Source organism: Athene cunicularia (assembly GCF_003259725.1).
Source record: "Athene cunicularia isolate RWA chromosome 27 unlocalized genomic scaffold, athCun1 chr27_part1, whole genome shotgun sequence".
In the NCBI taxonomy this organism is placed as follows: Eukaryota; Metazoa; Chordata; class Aves; order Strigiformes; family Strigidae; genus Athene; species Athene cunicularia.
Window position 1 is genome coordinate 2892345 of NW_020799138.1, and position 19631 is coordinate 2911975.

Consider the following 19631-nt stretch of genomic DNA (forward strand, 5'->3'; position numbering starts at 1 on the left):
ATGTGTATAAGAGACAGGTGAGGGGGTGACCCGCCTTTGTACCTGCAGGTTGTCCGTCCTTTCTCGAGCTGCGTGTGGTAACACAAACGCGGAGTCCATGTCTTTTCTTGTAAGTAAACCCGAACGGATTAGGGTGAGTGTTGAACACCTTCCAGCTTCCCTCAGACGGCGGCGTGTCGGTAGAACCTGCCTTGCGCTTGTGCAGAGGAGCTGCGGCGGGGCCGGCCTCCTGGAAAGCACCTTAAAGTCACGTTGAAACCTGTGCAAGCTAAAAAAACCCCTGCGCTGCGGTATTTATTGCTTGCACACCTCTGTCTCCTTTGCGTGCGGTGCAAGGGGTTTGTAATAGGCATCGCAATTAAGAAAAAGTGCGGTAATGTTGATTTTTCCCTGCCTTTCTTCAAGAAATTACTGCTTCACCTGTGTGACGCTACTGACAGCTTCTCTTTGGATTATTTTTCTCTAAACTTCCCTTGGAAAGCTAAACACAACATCTTTGTTTAGTTCTGCATTTTTAAATGAGGAAGTTTTACGCGAGAAAACCACTTTTAATGCCTTAAAGTGGTGGTGTTGTACACGAGTTTTGAGTCATCGTCAACTTAAGACACGTTGGTGCTTTCTAGGACTGGCTTTCCTTGCATGAAACACCATAAGCTGTTTTTTAGTTATAAAATGAGTAGACAAATTCTAACATGGGGAGTGTTTGTGATTCTTTAAGCCTAACTTCATGATCCACAATCCGCAAGCCTAAAATTGCATATTTTGTTGTGTGTTATGTGTGCATGTATGTATTTTTTTTTTCTTTGAATCACAATGTGATAGAAACACAACCTAATGCTTGCTGTGAATATTGAGCATGAATTCTGGAAGAGAACAACAGCTTTAAAATATTTATGTTCTAATCTTGCATTCAGTCAATACATAGCCAAAATATTTAAGGTCTTTAAGACATCAACTCATTGTAAATAATTGAAGCTTTTTTTTTTTTTTTTTTTTTTTACACATATTACACCCAAACAAACAATTATTATTTGCCTGTATAAGGGAGTTGTAGCATGCTTATTAGTTTTCCTGTATGTGCATGTATAATTTCACTGATGATGAATGATGTTAACTTTATTGCAAGTGCATGCTGGTCAGGAAAAGCAGTAGCACCTGTGTGGTTGCTGGGTGCGTGCCACTGTAATGGCATAAGAAGAGAATATCCTTGCCCAAAGTAAGGATGTAACTGATATTTCAGACCATAGCAGAATCCTCGAAGCTTTATGATTCTGATGGGGTTTTTTCTGTGGGGGAAGGGGGAAAGAAACTTGTTTCTAGATGGAATAGCTAATTATCTCGGGATTTATTTTTTTTTCTTTCAGCGGTGGGTGTCTGAAAAGTTCATTGTTGAGGGCTTAAGAGAGTTCGAACTGTTTGGAGGTAAGTTTTCTTCTCATTAGATGACATTGTTAAAAATGTTTTAGCTGCAGGGTCTATTAATTTGATTGTAAATACATATCTTAGTAGTAAAAGAGATGAATAACTCTGGTTGTAGCATCACATCTGGCTATTCAAGGTGGCTAACCATATAAAGTTAATACGGAAGTGTCCAAGATCTTGCAATCTGGTATTTGGAGATCAGTTTCATGTTGATGGTACTGTTCTCAGACCCTGCATTCTGTATTTCTTAGCATAACCACTTTTTTTTTTCTATGCAAAAGATAAATTTGGGGTTGGGAAGGTTAACTACAATTTTCTGAGTAAAGTTGGATTTTGAAAGTCTGATAGTAGCTCCCCAGTGTGCCTGCAGGATTGCTGATTGATTTCTGTTCTGCTCTGAACATAATGAACAAAATTGCTGACTAGGATGCAGAATTCCTTCCTGATCAGTGATGGAAAGCCATGAGAGCATAGGAGAGATGTCTAGACCTTGAGCTTCTAGTTAGAGAGGAAGAATTTTCACTGTTTTAAATAAACTTTAGATAGTTTCTTCTGTATTTAAGCAAAGTAGATATGTAATTTTTGAATGTGTTTCAAGCTATCATTAAAAAAAAGTCACATTTATATTGAATATATGAGCAGTAGCACTATTTGAATCTCTTTAATTCCCATACCTGTACTACAATTTGATTAATTTTTAGTGCTACTACTTTATGTGTAAATTAAATGTCTGTGTCTAAAGGAAAATATTGTATGTATTTAGTATCAGAAAGTATCATGCAAGGTTTTTACTCAGTTTTCCAGCTATAATTTTAATGGGTATGTGTTGAACACAACATGGTGAACAATTAATTTCTTTACTCCAGAGCAGCCTCCGGGTGACTCTCGGAGAAAAGTAAGTGACTTTTGCAGGCTGTGGTGCTGTGGTTCATTGCATGGAGATTATTCCTTGTGGAAGTTTGATTTTTCTTTTTATCTTAATTATATATCTCATCTCTATATTTAGCTCTACAAGTGTGGAAACAGGTTTCACCCTGGAGTGGAGATTTTGGTGTGTGGTTTTCAAACTATACGTGACAAGTGAAAACTTTAAACTTAATCTCTTGGATTTGTATTTGTGTCGTCGTCCCTGCAGCCCCCCAAGGGTGTCTCTTTTGAGATGATTTAGATCTGATTTTTCAGAGATGCTGATTTCCTGTAACTCTTAGAATAAAAGGAAGAGGTTAGTTTATGAGACTTTGGAAAATTAGGCCCAAAAAATTTTAGGTTGGCCATTGAAAACCAGTGTTGCCTTCTGAACACGTTGATTCTGATTTTCTTTCTCTTCCATGTAGAGCAGCTACAACAGAGGCTCCAGCATCAAAACCAAACGTTGTAATTTTCAGTTTGGGGTGACTTTTACCTCCTGTTGTCTGGTCATCTTCAGAGCCAGTTCTGTGCATGCTTAGAGAGCTTTGCCTCTTAAAAACTAAAATCACTAGCAAACATGGAACGTCTGTTCAAAAACATACAGCCAGATGTGGCAGTTGGAAATTTTACCTTAATGCTTTTTGTTCTTCAGGCCCTGGTTGCACAATATCTGGTTCATAATGAACAATGCTCACAGAGTAACACAATTTACGATAGAATATATTTGTCTGAATTATTTCCCACCTACCCACACCATATTGAAACCTTTTTTTTTGTGTGTGTGTGCAGGTGTTGCTCTAGTTTAAGCTAATTAAAAACACAAATTAAGTGTGATTTGATTATAGCTGTGTCAGTTCAAGCTGCTTATAATTGATTTTTGTGCCAGTGTCTGTAATTTAGTGGCACAACCCAAACTGAAAATATGAGATGTATATGGATTGTTTTATACAGAGTCAAGTAAATTCACACCTTTTCTTAAATTGCTGAGCATTATGCATATGCTGGACTGGAGGCAAATTGAGATTAGCATCTGTTTTGGTTTTGTTAAAGTGTTCGCCTGGGGTTTGGACACTCTTGCAGTGGTATGGCTGACTCTCATTTTGATTTTTACATCTAAATAAAAGCTTGCTTTTTCCAGCAGGGCTATAGAAAAAAGTACATAATTTGGGGAGAGGGATGGGAGGAAAATTTTTGTTGCTTAAGCTGAAAGTGAGTGAGGGAACGAGGAGGTGGAGGGGAAGGCAGCAGAACAAAACCAATATTCCCTCGTCCTAACACAGATGAATGTCATTTGGCAAATGCAAATCCTTGCTAGCATCTCATAACTGATTTTTCTTATGGCAGTATTTGCCTTTCAAAGATTAATTTCCTTAAATCTATCTCAAATTAAAATCAAATCAACAGGCCAGAAAGCTAGTTCTTAATGAGTATCATGCCATAAAGCTAGTCATATGTGACTTCATTTTGCAGCTGCTTTTGCTTTTGACCATACACCAAAAGTTGTCCCGTGTGAAACCACCGAGGAGCTTTTTGCAGTATTTCATAAATGACATTTCAGTTTAACTTTTTTTTTAAAAAAAAAAAAACCCAAACTCTTGTATGATGTTGATGAATTTCTGGTAGACCACCTACTGCATTAACTCTCAGTTACTGGTCACTGCTAACATGGAGAGGTGAGTGAAGACCTCTGATGTACTGGAAGACTTTTAAAAAAGGAATTTACAGTATTTTTCCATTACTCTCGAAACAGCCTACACCATTAATAAGATTAAATTTATTTATTTATTTTGCATCTGTTTTGTTGGCTTACGCTCTATCCGGAGTGGACTTTAATAAAGCAAACCACTTACATCTTGCTCAGTGTCTCACCAGCTGCCATTGCTCCATAACGCTGCTTATCAGAGCCTCCTGCTTTCATTTCCTTGGTGGTGCCTTTCTGCTTCAGAGGTTTCCATCTGCCTGTGTGTCTCTCCTGGCAATCTCGCTGTTGACAGGACTGTGTGAAATTGCTAGATGAAGTAATGAATGCTACAATTGAGATCGGAATTGACAGGTGGCTTTAACAGAAGTTTGAAATGGTGAATGGAAAGTTGCTGCCTATTCTCAGCCAAGCAACGGCACTGTGCAGTGCTAGGACTAGAAAATAGGGATTTGGGACTGATGAGATCTCGGGGGTTAGCTATCCTGAAACAGGACAGCGTTGCTGTGCGAGAGTTGTTTGAGGTGAAATTCTACCATAGCGCTGTTAAGTCTAAAGTTTTGCTTTTTCCGTTAACCAGAAATAGACCTATTTTAAAGGTAGGCAGAGAGAGGTAAAACGTGTGCTATTCAAAGTCAGTTGAAACAGTGGAATTTGGGAAGCCTGACTATAGCTTGCTCCCAAAATATACTTAGGGATACAAAGGTAATTTATGGCAAATTCATGTCAGCGCTCGTCGCGCTACATTTACCCTGGAGTGAGTGTAGAACAGCAAGTTCCCTGGTTTTTAGCTGTCACTGTTATTTCCATCTTTCAGTGATGGAACAAAAGAATATTTGCTGTCACTCCAGAAAATGCACAAACCGTTTCTGCTTCATGTACCATGAGAAAAGGTCTGATAAAGGGCATTTGCCCTTTGATGAAGTGGATGAAGAATGAGGTGGAAAAAATGAACTGGAGTTCCAAATGTCAGGAGGAGTTAATGTGCTGGAAATTTGAGATGACTAATCTGATCTTAGACACCAGATAAATTTGGATCCCAGTTAGGATGCTCTTCCTGTGACTTTGGTTTGGAAGTTTGAGGGAGTTGGAGGGTATAATGGAACTTGCAAGAACATTGAAGTTTGTCTTCTGCAAAATTCTGCTTGGAAAAATCTAGGGGTGTGTAAATAAAGCAGGTAGCTTTATGTCAGATGTAGTGAGGAAAAGCTGACAGGCTTGGGAGTGCTGCTGCCCTGTGTGGTGTGGGTTTTTTTTTCCTTTTTTTTTTTTTTTTTTTTTTTTGCTTTTATTTGGAGCTTCTCTTTTCATCTCCATATCTTGGGCTCAGTTGGTTCATCACTTCTACCCTTCAGCTAAGCAGCTTCAGCTGTGCTGGTCTGATCACAGATGAGCAGCTGGAAGCCCGAAGGCCCAGCATCAGACAGGAATGCTGACTGCCACGGTGCAGAGAAGGGCTATAAACAAGCTTTCCTTTGATGGCCTTCTGCTCAGGCAACAGGATGGTGGCACAGAGTTTGTAATTAATGAGAGAAAGGTAGTTACTGTAAAGCAGTGCTTAAGCTGTCCTGGGGAATAGTAATTGGCTTTATCCAAATATTCCTAAAGAAATTCTCGCTTGGAGTAATTAAGAACCTGCCTGTTACAGTTACATGTTTTGAAACACAGATGTCTGGATCTTCTGAAATGAGGCATCTCCTGGATTTCAATTGATAAATAACTACTTAAAATTATTTTAACAGCAATTAAATTCTCTCTTCTATATTCAGTGCTGTCTTATTATTTTGAGGCGTATGATAATACGAGCAGCTGATTGTTCCAGCAAGTTGTCTTTATTTCTTTTGATCTAACTTTTTTTCTTTTTTTTTCCCCTCCCCCCAGACAAATGAGGCGAGCTCCGAGTCGATAGCTTCTTCCCCTAAAAGGGACACCATGAGCAACTTCCTACCAGACAGCAGCTGTTATGAGTTGCTCACTATCATAGGTAATCCTGTGAGTGGGCTGGAGGATCAGAAGTCTGCTTTGCCAAGAAAATAACTTCTAAAATCTGTTGGCCTCTTCCTGATTGCTTATTTTTGACATCAGATGCCTGTTCTCTTTGATTTTAAAATAACTGTAGTAAAAAATGAGATGCCAATCCTAAAGGCTTTCAACTGAAAGAGGCATGTGGGGGGGTTAATGATACTGAGTGGGAAGTAGAAAGTCAGCAGAAGCAGCCTGAAATCTGCCCCTGTCCTTGGTGGGGCTGTGGCCTAATCATTTTATTTCTGCTTCAGTTCTAAACTTGAAAGACAGGATGATATTGCTGGCTGGGAGAAATTCTCTCAATGGGATACATGCCAAGGAAGGTGGTATCTGATGGAATGATTACTCTTCTTCACAAGGCCAAAAATAGTTTCCGTAAATGAGTGTAAAGATTATTTAAGGGTCAAGGACTGGAGGAGTTCTCCAGGAGTGTGTGGTTCCAGAAGTATTGCTGAAGCTTTAATGTCTTTTCTTTCAGGCAGGGGCTTTGAAGACTTGATGGTTGTGAACCTGGCCAGGTATAAACCCACGGGAGAGTATGTCACAGTCAGAAGAGTGAACTTGGAGGCCTGCACAAATGAAATGGTCACATTCTTGCAGGTAACACGAATCCACTAATTCTCTAATGCAAGTTTAGGCGAGCACAGAGAGGAAGAGCAGTGATTATCAATACTGTATTTGTATTTCTGCATTTACTCAATTGAATCAAAATATCTTTTATCATTTTAGGGAGAACTCCATGTTTCCAAGCTCTTCAACCACCCTAACATCGTGCCATACAAAGCAACTTTCATAGCTGACAATGAGCTATGGGTAGTGACATCTTTCATGGCCTATGGTAGGTGGAGAGGGGAATACCTTTGTCTGACCATGATGTTCTGCGAGATGAAATTCAAGAGGTGAAATATCCTTGGCATTTTTTCTGACCAATTAAGAGGTGTTTTGTTTCTTTTTAGGTTCTGCAAAAGATTTAATTTGTACCCATTTTATGGATGGGATGAGTGAACTGGCTATTGCATATATCCTCCAAGGCGTATTGAAAGCACTCGACTACATCCACCATATGGGCTATGTACATAGGTATTTATGAAAAAAGAAAAAGAAAAAAAAACCACAACAAAAAACTGTTCAATTTTCCTTCTATTGGAAGTTCTCAGAAATACTATCATCATTAGAGCAGAGGGGATAGTTCAAGAAATACAAAACTTGATAATGTGTCCTGTATTATTACTTTGCTGTTAGAGCAAGGCAGTTAATTAATGAGAAATTATATCATTGATCTTACTAAACTGTGTGAAAGTGTCACTGTGGCACAACTCATCCCAAAGACCACTGTGTATCTAAAATCACAGCTGCAGCTCATGGTGACATGCTGACTAGTTACAGCTCTGTTCAGATACGACTGACAGGCTCCAAACTGAGGCTGACACTGGTGGTGGTGGGGATTTCCCTGTTGCTGGTCCTGGGTCCATAACCTTGAGTCCTGCATTTCTCCTTGCCACAGAAACATTCTTTGGGAACCTGCAAAGTGAGTGACCAGCATCCTGTGAGTGTTTGTAGGAGGGTTTTTGCACAGTGTTTGGGATGGTTGTTAGGAGACTGAACAAGCACTGCCCTGTGCGTATTAAAGTAGGCTTTTATCCTTCCTGTAGGTGCTCACTGAGGATTAATTTCTCTTTAGTACTACAGCTTCTCTTAATCCTTTTCTAACTCACTGTCTCTACCCTTTAGTATATTTTTCCTCCTCTCTGATACATCCCTCTGTTGTGAGAGTAAATGTCAGTTGCTGGAAGTTATTAGTGGTTACTATTTTTATTGTATGTACTGCAAAAGAAATTCAGGTTACCTACGCCTGCTGTAAATCCTTTGCAGTGCCCTTCTGCACTACATCTTCCTGGGAAAGCTGTAAGAAACATAACTCCTTTGAGGCCAGAGAACCTAACTGGTTTTACTTCTTCTTTCAGGAGTGTTAAAGCCAGCCATATCCTGATCTCTGTAGACGGGAAGGTCTACCTCTCTGGCCTGCGAAGTAATCTAAGTATGATCAACCACGGGCAGCGTCTCAAAGTTGTTCATGACTTTCCCAAATACAGCATCAAAGTCCTGCCTTGGCTCAGTCCTGAAGTCTTGCAGCAGGTGTGTTTAGAAAAACCTACTAGTTTTTTAGTGTTACAAGGTAACTACAGTTTTCTGAGTTCTTATGGCATGGGGCGGGGGGATGCAACTAAAGCCACAGGGTTACTTTTCCTGGTGATGATCTCTATTCTTTTTTTCTATCCTTTTTACCATAAAACCAGCGACCCCTAGCCAGGGGAAACCTGTATTCCTTTCAAAAGGGGCAGTTGCTGAGGAGCCCAGGTTACAATACTGTCTTTCCTTTTCCTCCAGAGGAAGGTGTGAGTGCAAGGACAAGGAAGGGGAGAAGCTAGGGGGCAGGTTTGGGGCAGACACAGGGCGAGTGGGTAGAATTTGATCTGATCTATTTGACTAAATAGTCTTCTTGTAGGTACCTCTCCATATTCTCCCATTAGGAAAGCATTACATTAGATGCCCGTTACCCTCAGGGAGCTGCCGTCCCTACCAGCTAGCTGATGTCAGTTAAATAAACGTTGCCCATAACTGCATGTTTTAACAAACAAATCACAGCCACAGTAACCAGCCTGTATGTGGGTTACACTATTTGTGCTCTAATTATTGGGTTTGCTCTTCTGCATATTGAATTCTGGGCATTGCCCATGTTCCATAACATGCAAGTCCGAGGTTAATTTTTCTTTTCATCTAGAATCTCCAGGGTTACGATGCAAAATCTGACATTTACAGTGTAGGGATAACAGCCTGCGAGCTTGCAAATGGACATGTACCATTTAAAGACATGCCTTCTACTCAGGTAAGGTTTAAAAGTTGTTCCCTTCTCATCCTTCATCCTGGGATGTGGAATGTGTGACCCATGGGTGCCATGTCTGCCTGAGTGGGAAATCTTAACCGTCTGGTCTGACTGTGTGTGATGTTGCTTATGCCCCTTCTCTTCCAGATGCTTTTGGAAAAGCTGAATGGAACCGTTCCCTGCCTGCTGGACACCACCACAATTCCTGCTGACGAGCTGACTATGAAGACCTCCCGTTCAAGTGCTAACTATGGGATGGTGGAGAGCATGGCTATCGGCAACGTGAGAGCGGCCAACGGGGAGCCAGCCCTGCACCCTTACCTTCGGACCTTCTCCACCTACTTCCATAACTTTGTAGAGCAGTGTCTCCAGCGGAACCCTGATTTCAGGTAAATCCAGGTGAAACCTGCTCTGCACAGACCTACACCACTCTAGGGCTGATTAAACTATGAGAGCCAGCAGAGGTTGGATGAAGTTTTCTTTCCAAGAGTGTAGTGGAGTGAGGATGTGCTCCATATATTGTGAGGAGCAGTCCAAGCATGTGAAACAAGAACAGTGTTCACACTTTAAGCCCTTTCTGTGAGAAAGCCTGAAGAATTACTTTGCAGCTGTCTTTGGGGGGGTAGAGTGGTGCTACATGTCAGGAAAATCAACTGAACAGTTTGAATTTCTGGCCCCTGTGAGACTGCGTTTACCCGCTTCCCATCACTGAATATCTGCTGTACAGCCAGCAGAGAATAACGATGGGGAGTGATCAAGAACTGTATTTTCCTTGTAGGGAGTGTAAGATCATCTCTAGCCATGAAAATCTTTCCTAGCATACCATGCTGTTCAGAAACTTTCCCTTGACCAAACGTTGGGGTGAGCAAGTAGGTAACTTGCGCAGAAGGAGGTTGACCTGCTCACAGAAAACATCACGTGAACGTAATAAACAGGCTGTCTGCTGCCTACAAAAGGGAGCAGGTTGCTGAGAGGGGCAGGATGGACCCTCGTCTTTTCTTTCACCACCTCTACCTGACCTTAAAACACTGCTGCATTTTCTTGTGTGCTTACTTTATTCTAACTCCCTTCTACAGGCCAAGCGCAGGCACTCTGCTTAATCATCCCTTTTTCAAGCAGGTAAGGAACTCCTTTTTAATCTGCAGATAAAGAACAGTGGCTTTTCTGTAGTTGTCTGGCTGTGTCACTGAACTTGAGGGTGGGAATTTTCTGTGGTCTGACAGGATGAAGTTAGTTTGGTGACTAATTGTCATTAGTTCTCCTGGGAGGTGGAGGGGCTGTTCTCTTTCTAAACAGAGGATCTAAAGCTGCAGGTCCTGTATGCCAGAAGTTTTTTCACTCACAGACTGGAGTACTGGGGCAAGTCGGTCCTAACCTGGTCCTTCCTGGGACCAGACTGAGGTGATGGTGAGCCCCTGCCCTGGCCTGGGGAAGGGGCAGGGACTCTCCTGGCCCTGAAATGATTTGTCTGGCTTGCTCTGAGCTGAGGGTTCAAGGGGGAGCATCAGGACCCCGGCGCTGCTCACAAAGAACTTGCTTGTTGCAAGATGCAGCGCAGAAGCCCTGCGTGTCTCGCTGCGACACCGTGTTCTTCCTTTCTGCCTGTAACCACATGTTGTTGCTGCTCGACTGTGGTGTGCAGGTGTGGGGGAGCCTTTCAGCAGCCGCATTCTCTCCTTTTGTGCAGATCAAGCGCCGCGCTTCTGAAGCACTCCCTGAACTTCTGCGCCCTGTCACCCCGATCACCAATTTTGAAGGAACGCGGCCCCAGGATCCCAGTGGCATTTTTGGGCTGGTGTCAAACCTGGAGCAGCTGGATGTGGATGACTGGGAATTCTAGAAAAATGGACTATAGCTGGTTCTGGAGGAGCTTTCTGGACATTGTAACTGATTGGTCCTGTTCATAAAAGGTGATGAATGTTACACATACAAGAGTTTACAGGTCCTTGGGAAGGAACTTCAGCTGCCTGTTTACTTCAGAAGTACCCTGGAAACAAACGGGACAGACTTGAGCTGGAAAAAGGATCAACCCCAAGGAGCTGTGGAGTGCCCAGAGCCCCAGGCCTTGCAGCTGCGCACTGGTAGATCACTCAAATGGGTCGAGTGAGTCTGTTTATTTATGTTTTTCTAAAAATCACTGGCTTCCTCGTATCACAGTTGAAGGCTGCATGTCCCTACCCTCTTTGGTTCTGTCTCTATGGGTGCCTTAGAGTGAAGGGGAGGCAGGTAGCAATCAGTTTTGGGCATTCTCGTAGAGCTAGTCAGATTGTTAGTGTTGTCACAGGGTAAGATTTGAGTGGGGGGTGGGGGTGGAAAGGGATTATGTTGTTAAATTTAGTCACTGCTTTGTGATGGGAGATGAAGACAAGCCGCTGCCGTTAGACGTTCCTATGCAGCACTGGCTGATTCCCTTCCAGTTCTGGAGAGAGCTTAGAGGAGACTTGTCTCCCTCGATGCTGAGCACTCAGCTCCAGGTCACACAGGGCCTTCCCACCTCTCCTTGGTGGTGGTCTGAGTCCCCAAAGCCACTGTGCACCCCTGCACTGTACCAGCTTTTATCCCCCACAGCACGTGCAGGTGAGCCTCCTGTTAGCTGGGCTGGTTTCACCGCATGCAGCACTCGCACCAGCTTGTTCTCAGTGACTTACCCTGGCACAGAGGAAAAATTGACTTCTGTGCTAAATCCTCTTGCTCACGACTCCTCTTTGAACATCACGAACAGAATTATTTTAAGCCTTCCTTTACTGTTGCTGTTCTGCCTTCCCTGACGACAGCAGGTAAAAGCTTCTCACACGGCTCCCCTCGACTCCCAGCTGTGTGACGCTGCTCTGGCAGCTCTCCCCCTTCCGTGGTCTCTCTGTTTTGGAGGTGTCTTTAAGGCTTTTAGTTTGACCCTTCCAAGGACCACGGTTGCTGGACGTCTTTCTACTCTTTTAACGAAGCACTGAGACTCCAGTCCTGTAGGTGTGGTTGATGGGAGTAGTGGTGCTGGCAACAGGTCCTCCTTGTGTTTATAAACTGTACTTGAACCCCGATAAAGTTTGTTACTCTAGTTTTTTGCCAAAACAAATAAAATATTTCTGAAGTTGTTGGTTTAAGTCTGCTGTTGCTGCAAGGTGATGGAGCGGATCACAACTGAAGCCACAGCCTGGCTGTGTGTGTTCTCTCCTCTCTGTTCTCAAAAGGCAGCTGCTGGCACCCTGGTGGGTGTTGGAGTGTACCCCCAAGGCAGGGGCTGTTGTACAGCTCACCCCAGCAGCCTGCAGCACTGTTCACTGTAACTGCCTTCATGTTTCAGAAGCACCTTCAACTAAAGCAGGTTAAACTACAGCTCTTGCTGTACTCTGAAAGTGTCAGTGAAATGCAGGGTGACAAGAGATGGGCCAGGCCCACTTCCTCTCTAGGATCAGGTCTGGTTCCTGATTTTATTATTATAAGTAGATCTTAATTTCTGAGCTTGTTATGAAGTCTGCAGCCTATGAAGATCCTCATCCCTCTTGTAGAATCACAGACTGGTTTGGTTGGAAGGGACCTTAATGTCCATGCAGTGCCACCCTCTGCCCTGGGCAGGGCCACCTTCCCCCAGCCCAGGCTGCCCAAAGCCCCGTCCAACCTGGCCTTGAACCCTGCCAGGGAGGGGGCAGCCACAGCTTCTCTGGGCAGCCTGTGCCAGGGCCTCACCCCCCTCACAGGGGAGAATTTCTTCCTTAGATCTCAACTGAATCTCCTCTGTCAGTTTAAGACCATTATTCCCTGCTCCTATCCCCACACCCCCCAACAAAGAGTCCCTCCCCCTTTCAGCCCTGGGAGGCCGCTCTAAGGTCCCCCTGGAGCCTTCTCTTCTCCAGCTGAACCCCCCAACTCTCTCAGCCTGTCCTCACAGGGGTGCTCCAGCCCCCTGAGCATCTCTGTGGCCTCCTCTGGCCCTGCTGGAGCAGGTCCATGTCCTTCTGCTGTTGGTGCCCCCAGAGCTGGACCCAGCCCTGCAGGGGGCTCTCACAGAGCGGAGCAGAGAGGAGAATCCCCCCCCGGCCCTGCTGCCCACCTGGTCTGGGGGCAGCCCAGCACACTGTTGCCTTTCTGGGTTGCGAGCACACATTGCTGGCTCACAGGCAGTTTTCCATCCCCTAATACCTCCAAGTCCTCCTCCTTGGGGCTGCTCTCCTCCACTCCTCACCCAGCCCTGATCTGTGCTGTGGATTGCCCCAACCCAAGGGCAGGACCTTGCCCTTGGCCTTGCTGAACTCCAGGAGGTTCACACAGCCCCATCCCCTCCAGGTCCCTCTGGCTGGCACCTCCCTTCCCTCCAGTGTGCCGGGGCTTCTCCACCAGGCCTGGACAGGGACCCAATCGCTGGCACTTGGCAAGAAAAAGCACCATGTCCTCAGAGCATAAACCCTTGGGACAGAGCAAAGAACATGCTGCAGCTGGTGCATTTGGAGGAGAAGGGTTTCCTCCCCGAAGAGGGATGATTCAGTAGCAGTTGCCCACTGACACTCCAAGCCTCTCCTGAATTCTAGGAACAGGAGAGGCTCCAGTGAGCAATGATAAATCACACATAACTGCAGTGCTCGAGCCTGCTTTCCCCTGAGTGAGCGTTTTTTAGGGTGAAGAATGAACTTAACACAAGCTAATATATTTCTCATTCCACATTTTCAGCTTGCTACATGCTCAAAGATCATGGACTTAAATTAACTTAGTGACAGTTTTATGCTTGCACAGCAGCAGGAAGCAAGCAGGATCAGAGTTAGTGAAACAGCAGCACCTTGGGTCAAAAAAAGAAGTTCTGAAGTAACCAAAGGCAGAGCCCTCCCCCGGCACACTGTGGGCAGCAGGCAGCAGTACTCTGGAGTCTGACCTTACCTGTTCCATCTTGTGCCTCCACAGAGCAGCACAGGAGGAGTCTGGCAGTCGGGACACCTTGCTGGATACACACACACTTGCCTACAGCTGCTGGCCCCAAGGTAACAGCTGGGAGCATTATTTTTCCCCTCCATGAAAGCTTTATTCAGCTAGATACAAAAAACAGGGTGCTCTGCTATTGTGGATCCCCTCCGTGGTCTGAATGCTGCTGCTCTTCCTCCTCCTCTTCTTCCCCTTTGTGTTTTTCCAATTTTGCCATGAGCTCTGAAAAACAGGAAAAGGCAGGATGAGACTCTGGGTGCAGGGGCTGTCCCGCACCAAAGCCCGGTGCCCAGGTCGTGTACAACCCATCTCTGAAGAACCAGAGATCACCCACTGACACAAGGGCTCAGCGAGGAGCCACCATCGCTGCCTGAGGCCAGGATCAGGTGTTCCAGTCAGACTCCACCAGTGCAGGAGGGAGCTGCCAACTGCAGCGACAGGCAAGCTGCTGCCTCGGCTCCCGCGGCGCAGCCCCCCACCCTCACCTCAGTCACACTCCCTGAGTTCCCCACCTGGCAGACACAGACACTCCCTTCGGACCCACGGAGCCACCCAGGCTGTGATTTACCATCTCCTGGCACTACTGCTGGCAGCCGAGAGCTCTGAGCTCCAGCTCTGGGCCAGGCCCGACACAGGGAGACACCCCTGGAGCTGGTGCCTTCGCTGCTCCAGACGCGGCCACCGCCAGCCCTCGCTCCCGCCGGTGCCGTTACCTTTCGCTGGGTTGAAGACTCCATTGGTTTGCTTGTCACAGACGTAGCAGCGCTGGGATTTGCGGTAGTGTTGGAGGGCACAACTCTCACAGAAGTAGTGCCTACACCTGTACGGAGACACATGTCACCGCAAGTCACCGGATACTCCCACTGTGCCCAGGAGTCAGAAATTATTGACTGCTGGTCCCGGGGGGATGCAGAAGTGAGCTGCATGCAGAGCTTCCTCCGCATTGTTGTCCCCACGAGTGTTTCAGCTTTGCTTCACTGCTGTGAGGCGACGGCACAGAGCCACCAGCGAGCTCTTCCACACACCAGGTACCCAGCCAGGGTGGGAGAGACCTGGCCGTGCATGATGCCCACGCTGCCCCCCCTGCTGCCTCCTCATCCTTGCCAAGCTCTTGGCTTCCCCATCCTTGTTTCTCTGCTCACGCAATGCTGTGTGCCACTTAGCGTCCAGGAGGGATGAAGGGATGAAAACAAAATCTCAAGGTTAAGGGGAAAGATGATGTCATGAGGCAGCATCTGTGGAAATCTAAAAGGTATCTGGACAACAAAAGCTTGAGATCCCCGCCGAGGAGATGCTCCAGATGCAGCTGAGAGGCTGCCCAGTTATCAGAGGATTCCCCCACCCACCAGAAAGCTGTGGCAGACAAGAAGCAGGAGCAGGTTTCACCCACCAGCCTGTGGGCAGCGTTCGTGTTTGCCTCGACAGCGAATGTACTAGTGAACTGGAGCGACAGCAGACGCTTGGCTCCTCGTGCCAGAACAGCCACTTACTTGGTGACCACGGGGTTCTTGAAGGAACTTCTGCAGATGAAGCATTTGAAAGGCATATCCTCCTCGTCGCTGCTCACCTCATAGTTCTCCTCATCTGCAGAAGAGAAAGGTAACCAGACTGGAGCAAGAGCAGAGGCAGCCAGACCAGCCCATGCGTGGGGCGTGAAATGTTAAATAATGGAGAAAGCACAGCAGGTGGGATTAAATCTCTACTGGAAACAATAGAGCTCTGGCACCTGGGTGTTGCTGATGCCAATAGCACATGTGGGACTGAGATATAATTAGGTCTAATGCACCGGCATGTTCGCTGCTCATCTCAGAAGAGCAAATTCTTTTCTACCTCACCCACTCACTGCTATAAAGAGACATATTCTCCAGCCCCCACCTATTTTTTTAAGATTTCCTTCCAAACCAGCTGCCAGCAAACTCTTTGGCTCCAACTGAACAGAGAACACCATCTTCCCTCAACTGCACAGTGGTTTGTGAGCAACACTGAGGAGCCTGAGGCCACAGCTACAGACACAGCAAGTGAGAAATAATGATGTGACACAGCATGAAAACATCCCACCCCCTGGGCACCTGGGGGGCAGAGGGTCCCACCTCCCCCAGCTCCACACAGCTGGCTGCTGGGACCCACACAACAGCAGTGAGAGACTTTAACAGAGCCAGAGGAATTCGTTCTCTCTGGTGGCAGTCAGTCGTTACCTGAAAGCAGCAGATTTGCTCAGCACTGTCAGTGGCTACTGGCACTGAGGTTATCCTGCAGCAGAGAGTTCCACAGCTTTGGAATAAAGACTCCTTCCTGTCTAATATTAATTCAACCCATGGCCCATGCAGTTTGAGACAGCAGAGGACCCATTTCATTCTTGGTTATCCAATATCCTTAAGTCACGTTCACTTTAGGGCATGGCAAAGGCAGGACCTGTAGCCTCACCCACCCGCAGGTTAGGCAGAGGGAGCAGAGGTGGTGCCGTACCATTGACTCCGTACCGGCCTTCATCCAGTTCCCGTTCGATCTGCCAGCCGTGTTTGTAGTCCGAGCGGTCATGGAGGAATTTGCAGCTGTCTGAGGAGTACAAAGAAAAAGGAATTAACAGCTAGGCTGTGCGGGTTAGCGTTATCAGGACGCCTCACTCAGGGCAGCCTGAGCTTTGCCCAGCAGAAGCTGAAACCCGACTGCTTCCTGTCCGCCCGTGCCCCAGGGCAGCGCCGAGCTCTGGGTGCGGGACCCCCGCAGGGCTGACAGCCAGGAGGATCGTGCTCTGTGCACCACAGCGACAGCTCCAGCATTCACACACACGGGACGTGGGGTGAGGAACAGAAATCCCATCCCTCATGTGCCCCCCGGGGCCAGAGTATCTGTGGGAATGGGGGACCCTCCCAGGACTCTTACAACCACTGATCAGAGGCCATCAGCCTTCAGGAGGGCTGACACAAATGACAGGAATGTTACAAAAACCCAACGTTGCAACAGCCTCACACACCAGCTCTGCAAACTAGTGCCTGTAAAGCAGTAAGTGCACATCTCAGCACCACAAACTGGGGATCACGAGCTGCGCTGGATCCCTTTGCAGATCTGGCACAACACGTGTTCAGCTGCAGGCCAGATCCACTCACCTCCAAAGCCACAGAACCCAGTTTCTTTGTAGTCCTTGCAGATGTCGGGCTGGTAGTCCCATCGCACGGTGGCCCGCAAGTGCTCCGGAGCGCGGATGGGTCCTTTTCTGAAAGGGTGGGAGAAGGCTCAGGCCGGCTGTGCAGCTGCAGGGGAGAAGGCCCCTGGGGGCCTGGTCAGAACCAGACACCAGACTCATTAGAGAGAAGGAAACTGGAAGCAACAGCAAAGTTCAAGCCCCAAGCAGATGCCTTTGGGGATGGTGCTTGAGCTCTTCTGTGGTCCCAGTCCTCCGAGGTTCATCCCAACCTACCTGACCATTCCTGAAGAAGCATTTCCCATCGATGTGTCCTTGGGCTTCACATACTTCTGGTAGTTGTTAATACCACGGTAAATTTTATCATCTTCCTTTCCTCTCAGTTCCTGGGAAAGCAAAAAGAAAGGTGATTAAGGATCGGGAAAGCTTCATGACACCATTAGCTTTCACCACTCTGACACCAGTCTTCCTCCCTAGCCCTGCCTTCCTTAATACCAAGATGTCAATAAAGCCAGAAAATCCCCCTCTTTTTCAGCATTAAATTCTTGACTTCTCAAATTTCCAGTGATGAAGAGTCAAACTCTTCCTGGTATGCAGAAGAGGATGAGTAAAGCACATGTACTCCTGCTACAGAGCACTTACAGAGCAAGGCTGACTCACCTCCTGGATTTTCTGGCTGCGCTCAAAGATGGCCTGGGCATCTTTCTCCTTCTCCGTGTCCAGTTCATACACTGCTGTGGCTCCCATGTCTTCTGGGCCAACAGGTTTCTGAAAAGCAAGAACTTGTGACAACAGTGAAGAAAAATCCTGTACAAGACAGAGAGCTCCTTGGCTACCTGAAGGGTTGGTCACAGAACAAGTACTGGACATGGCCTCCTTTACCTTCCACCGGTTTCTACTGTCCCTTAGCGCCTCCCAAGGATAACCCCCCATGGTGCTGAGAGGCCAGAGTGCTGATTACCCACTGCTGCCAAGTTTTAGCCTGCAGAGCCAGGAAACACTTGTCCTTACTTTATTCCTTCATGCTCAGCTGGAAGCTGAACTCAGGTCTCCCATGTCCAACACTTTAATCATGAGAGCATCCCGCCTACACGCAGGATGTTATGTCTGAACTTTTAACCCAGCTGTGGGTGGCTTACATTCAGTTTTAATACAATGATCTGGTTTAGATTCCTCTTTAATTGTCTGAGCAGACACCTATTCCTAGGTTTTATCAGATCTTCAGGAACAGTTGCACAGAAACCAAAGAATAATTACAGCCAGCCCCAATTAAAACCAAATCCAATTTAGGTTCCGAAAACTTTTGGAGGCCCAAAGCTGTCATCTCGTTCCCTTCCCATTCTGCTCCAGCAAGGAGGGCCGCTGCCCCCCTTGGCAGCAGGCAAAGTGGTCAATAATTACAGCATGAGGTTATATCTGTATCAACCTCTAATGTGCCAGGGAGACCTCAGCCTGACCCTGCAGCTCTGACTGGGGACAGTTAGGCATTATTCCCATTTTATACAGAGACACAGACAATAAGGAAATAGGTCTGAAGAGGAACATGTGTTGATACCTGCTTTTAATCCTACTTATATCCTGCCCAGGCTCATACTATTGGGCAAAACTTCACTGGATCAAATGGAAAGTTAAGAGAAAAATCTAGTGGGAAGAGCGATTTGAGCTGTGCCCAAACCTTCACAGCTGATTTCTCCCCACTCCAGATGTTAACAGGACAACCCACTCATCAGTCCCAAAAAAACAATGACCTTGCTCTGTAGCTCCTACTCCATCACTAATCACAAGGATAAAGATGGGAGCACCTTCTAAATCACCTTGAATTCTTTGTGAAGAAAGATGGTCTAAAACCAGAAACACGAACCCAACAGTAAGGCAAACCTGATCCAAGTGCTCCCTCTCCTGAAAATCTCGAGTGATGTTGGGCAAGTCCAGTGGAATATTACGGTTTTAATTCCACCTCTAGGAGGGAAAGGCCAACCTTAGGTGGCCTCTATCAGGAGAATAAACCTAGCACACCTGCTTGTCTTTTAGGAGGGAAGGGACAGGGAGGTGCATCTATAGATAAAAATGGAGGAATGGCTGATCCTACATTCGCAGAGGCAAACTCCCTCTATCAAGTGTGGGATCTGCTAGTCCCCCGCCCACCCTCACACCCCAGAACCATTCTTGCCCAGGTCTTACCGCCGACCTTGTTGATTTGTAAGTGACTCTGATGTCCTTTGATGGATCCTCATCGTCACTGCTGCTCAGCGCGTATGCGGGTCTCTCCTTCGCGCATCTCCTGGTCTGAGGGGAAGTCAGCGGGTTCGAAGGACGGAAGGTTCCAACGCTCTGCCCTCGGGCGGAGCAGCGCCCTGCTGTGGCTGCCTTACCTTCTGGATCATGGGGTTGGGGGTCTCCCGCCGCCGCTCCTTCCGCACCACCGTGCTGCCCTCCTCACCGCTGCTCTCTGAGGGGGAAAGCCCAGGGTAAAGGTGCGCCCTCGGCCCAAGTGCGGGCTCTGCTGGCAGCCTCCCCCCTCTGCGGGCCGGGGGAGGCGCGGGAGGCCGGCGGGGACACGACCCCCTTCACCCCCTCCTCCACACGGCCACGGCCGGGGAGGGCAGCGGGGCCCCTCCGTGTGCGGGCAGCGCCCCGGGGTGGCA

The 19631-nt window shown here is 46.9% G+C and overlaps 2 protein-coding genes across 5 annotated transcripts in view; one reads left to right on the forward strand and one right to left on the reverse strand.

Annotated features, from left to right (window-relative positions):
* Positions 1-23: 23 nt before the first annotated feature.
* STRADA (STE20-related kinase adaptor alpha) lies at positions 24-12027 on the forward strand. Of its 4 annotated transcripts, none has more exons than XM_026864793.1 (12): positions 24-109; positions 1365-1422; positions 2289-2317; positions 5912-6014; positions 6534-6655; positions 6785-6893; positions 7012-7135; positions 8020-8191; positions 8838-8942; positions 9087-9328; positions 10016-10058; positions 10627-12027. In XM_026864793.1, the coding sequence occupies exons 1-12, from the start codon at positions 98-100 to the stop codon at positions 10777-10779; spliced, it is 1272 nt and encodes a 423-aa protein (XP_026720594.1). In that variant the 5' UTR covers positions 24-97; the 3' UTR covers positions 10780-12027. The 4 variants fall into 4 exon arrangements, with proteins under 4 accessions (XP_026720594.1, XP_026720593.1, XP_026720597.1 ...); XM_026864792.1 differs by having other exon boundaries at positions 29-133; XM_026864796.1 differs by lacking the exon at positions 2289-2317 and having other exon boundaries at positions 49-133.
* A 1895-nt stretch (positions 12028-13922) lies between these two features.
* The window catches only part of RNF113A (ring finger protein 113A), a 22614-nt gene continuing 16905 nt past the window's right edge, over positions 13923-19631 (reverse strand). The window contains exons 3-11 of the mRNA XM_026864643.1: positions 19359-19435; positions 19168-19272; positions 17647-17754; positions 17263-17372; positions 16952-17058; positions 16311-16400; positions 15335-15428; positions 14558-14664; positions 13923-14066 (exon numbers count right to left, since the gene is read on the reverse strand). Coding sequence (XP_026720444.1) covers positions 13978-14066; positions 14558-14664; positions 15335-15428; positions 16311-16400; positions 16952-17058; positions 17263-17372; positions 17647-17754; positions 19168-19272; positions 19359-19370 — 822 coding nt within the window. The 5' untranslated portion in view covers positions 19371-19435 and the 3' untranslated portion in view covers positions 13923-13977. The remainder of the gene's footprint in view (positions 14067-14557; positions 14665-15334; positions 15429-16310; positions 16401-16951; positions 17059-17262; positions 17373-17646; positions 17755-19167; positions 19273-19358; positions 19436-19631) is intronic.

What these genes read in the sequence shown, in the direction of transcription:
- STRADA (XM_026864792.1), top strand. Translation starts at nt 98, where the DNA reads ATGTCTTTTCTTGTAAGTAAACCCGAACGGATTAGG. An exon ending in CGGGTGACTCTCGGAGAAAA is followed by an intron (nt 2,318 to 5,911) that starts GTAAGTGACTTT and finishes CCCTCCCCCCAG; the next exon opens with ACAAATGAGGCGAGCTCCGA. An exon ending in CAGCGGAACCCTGATTTCAG is followed by an intron (nt 9,329 to 10,015) that starts GTAAATCCAGGT and finishes TCCCTTCTACAG; the next exon opens with GCCAAGCGCAGGCACTCTGC.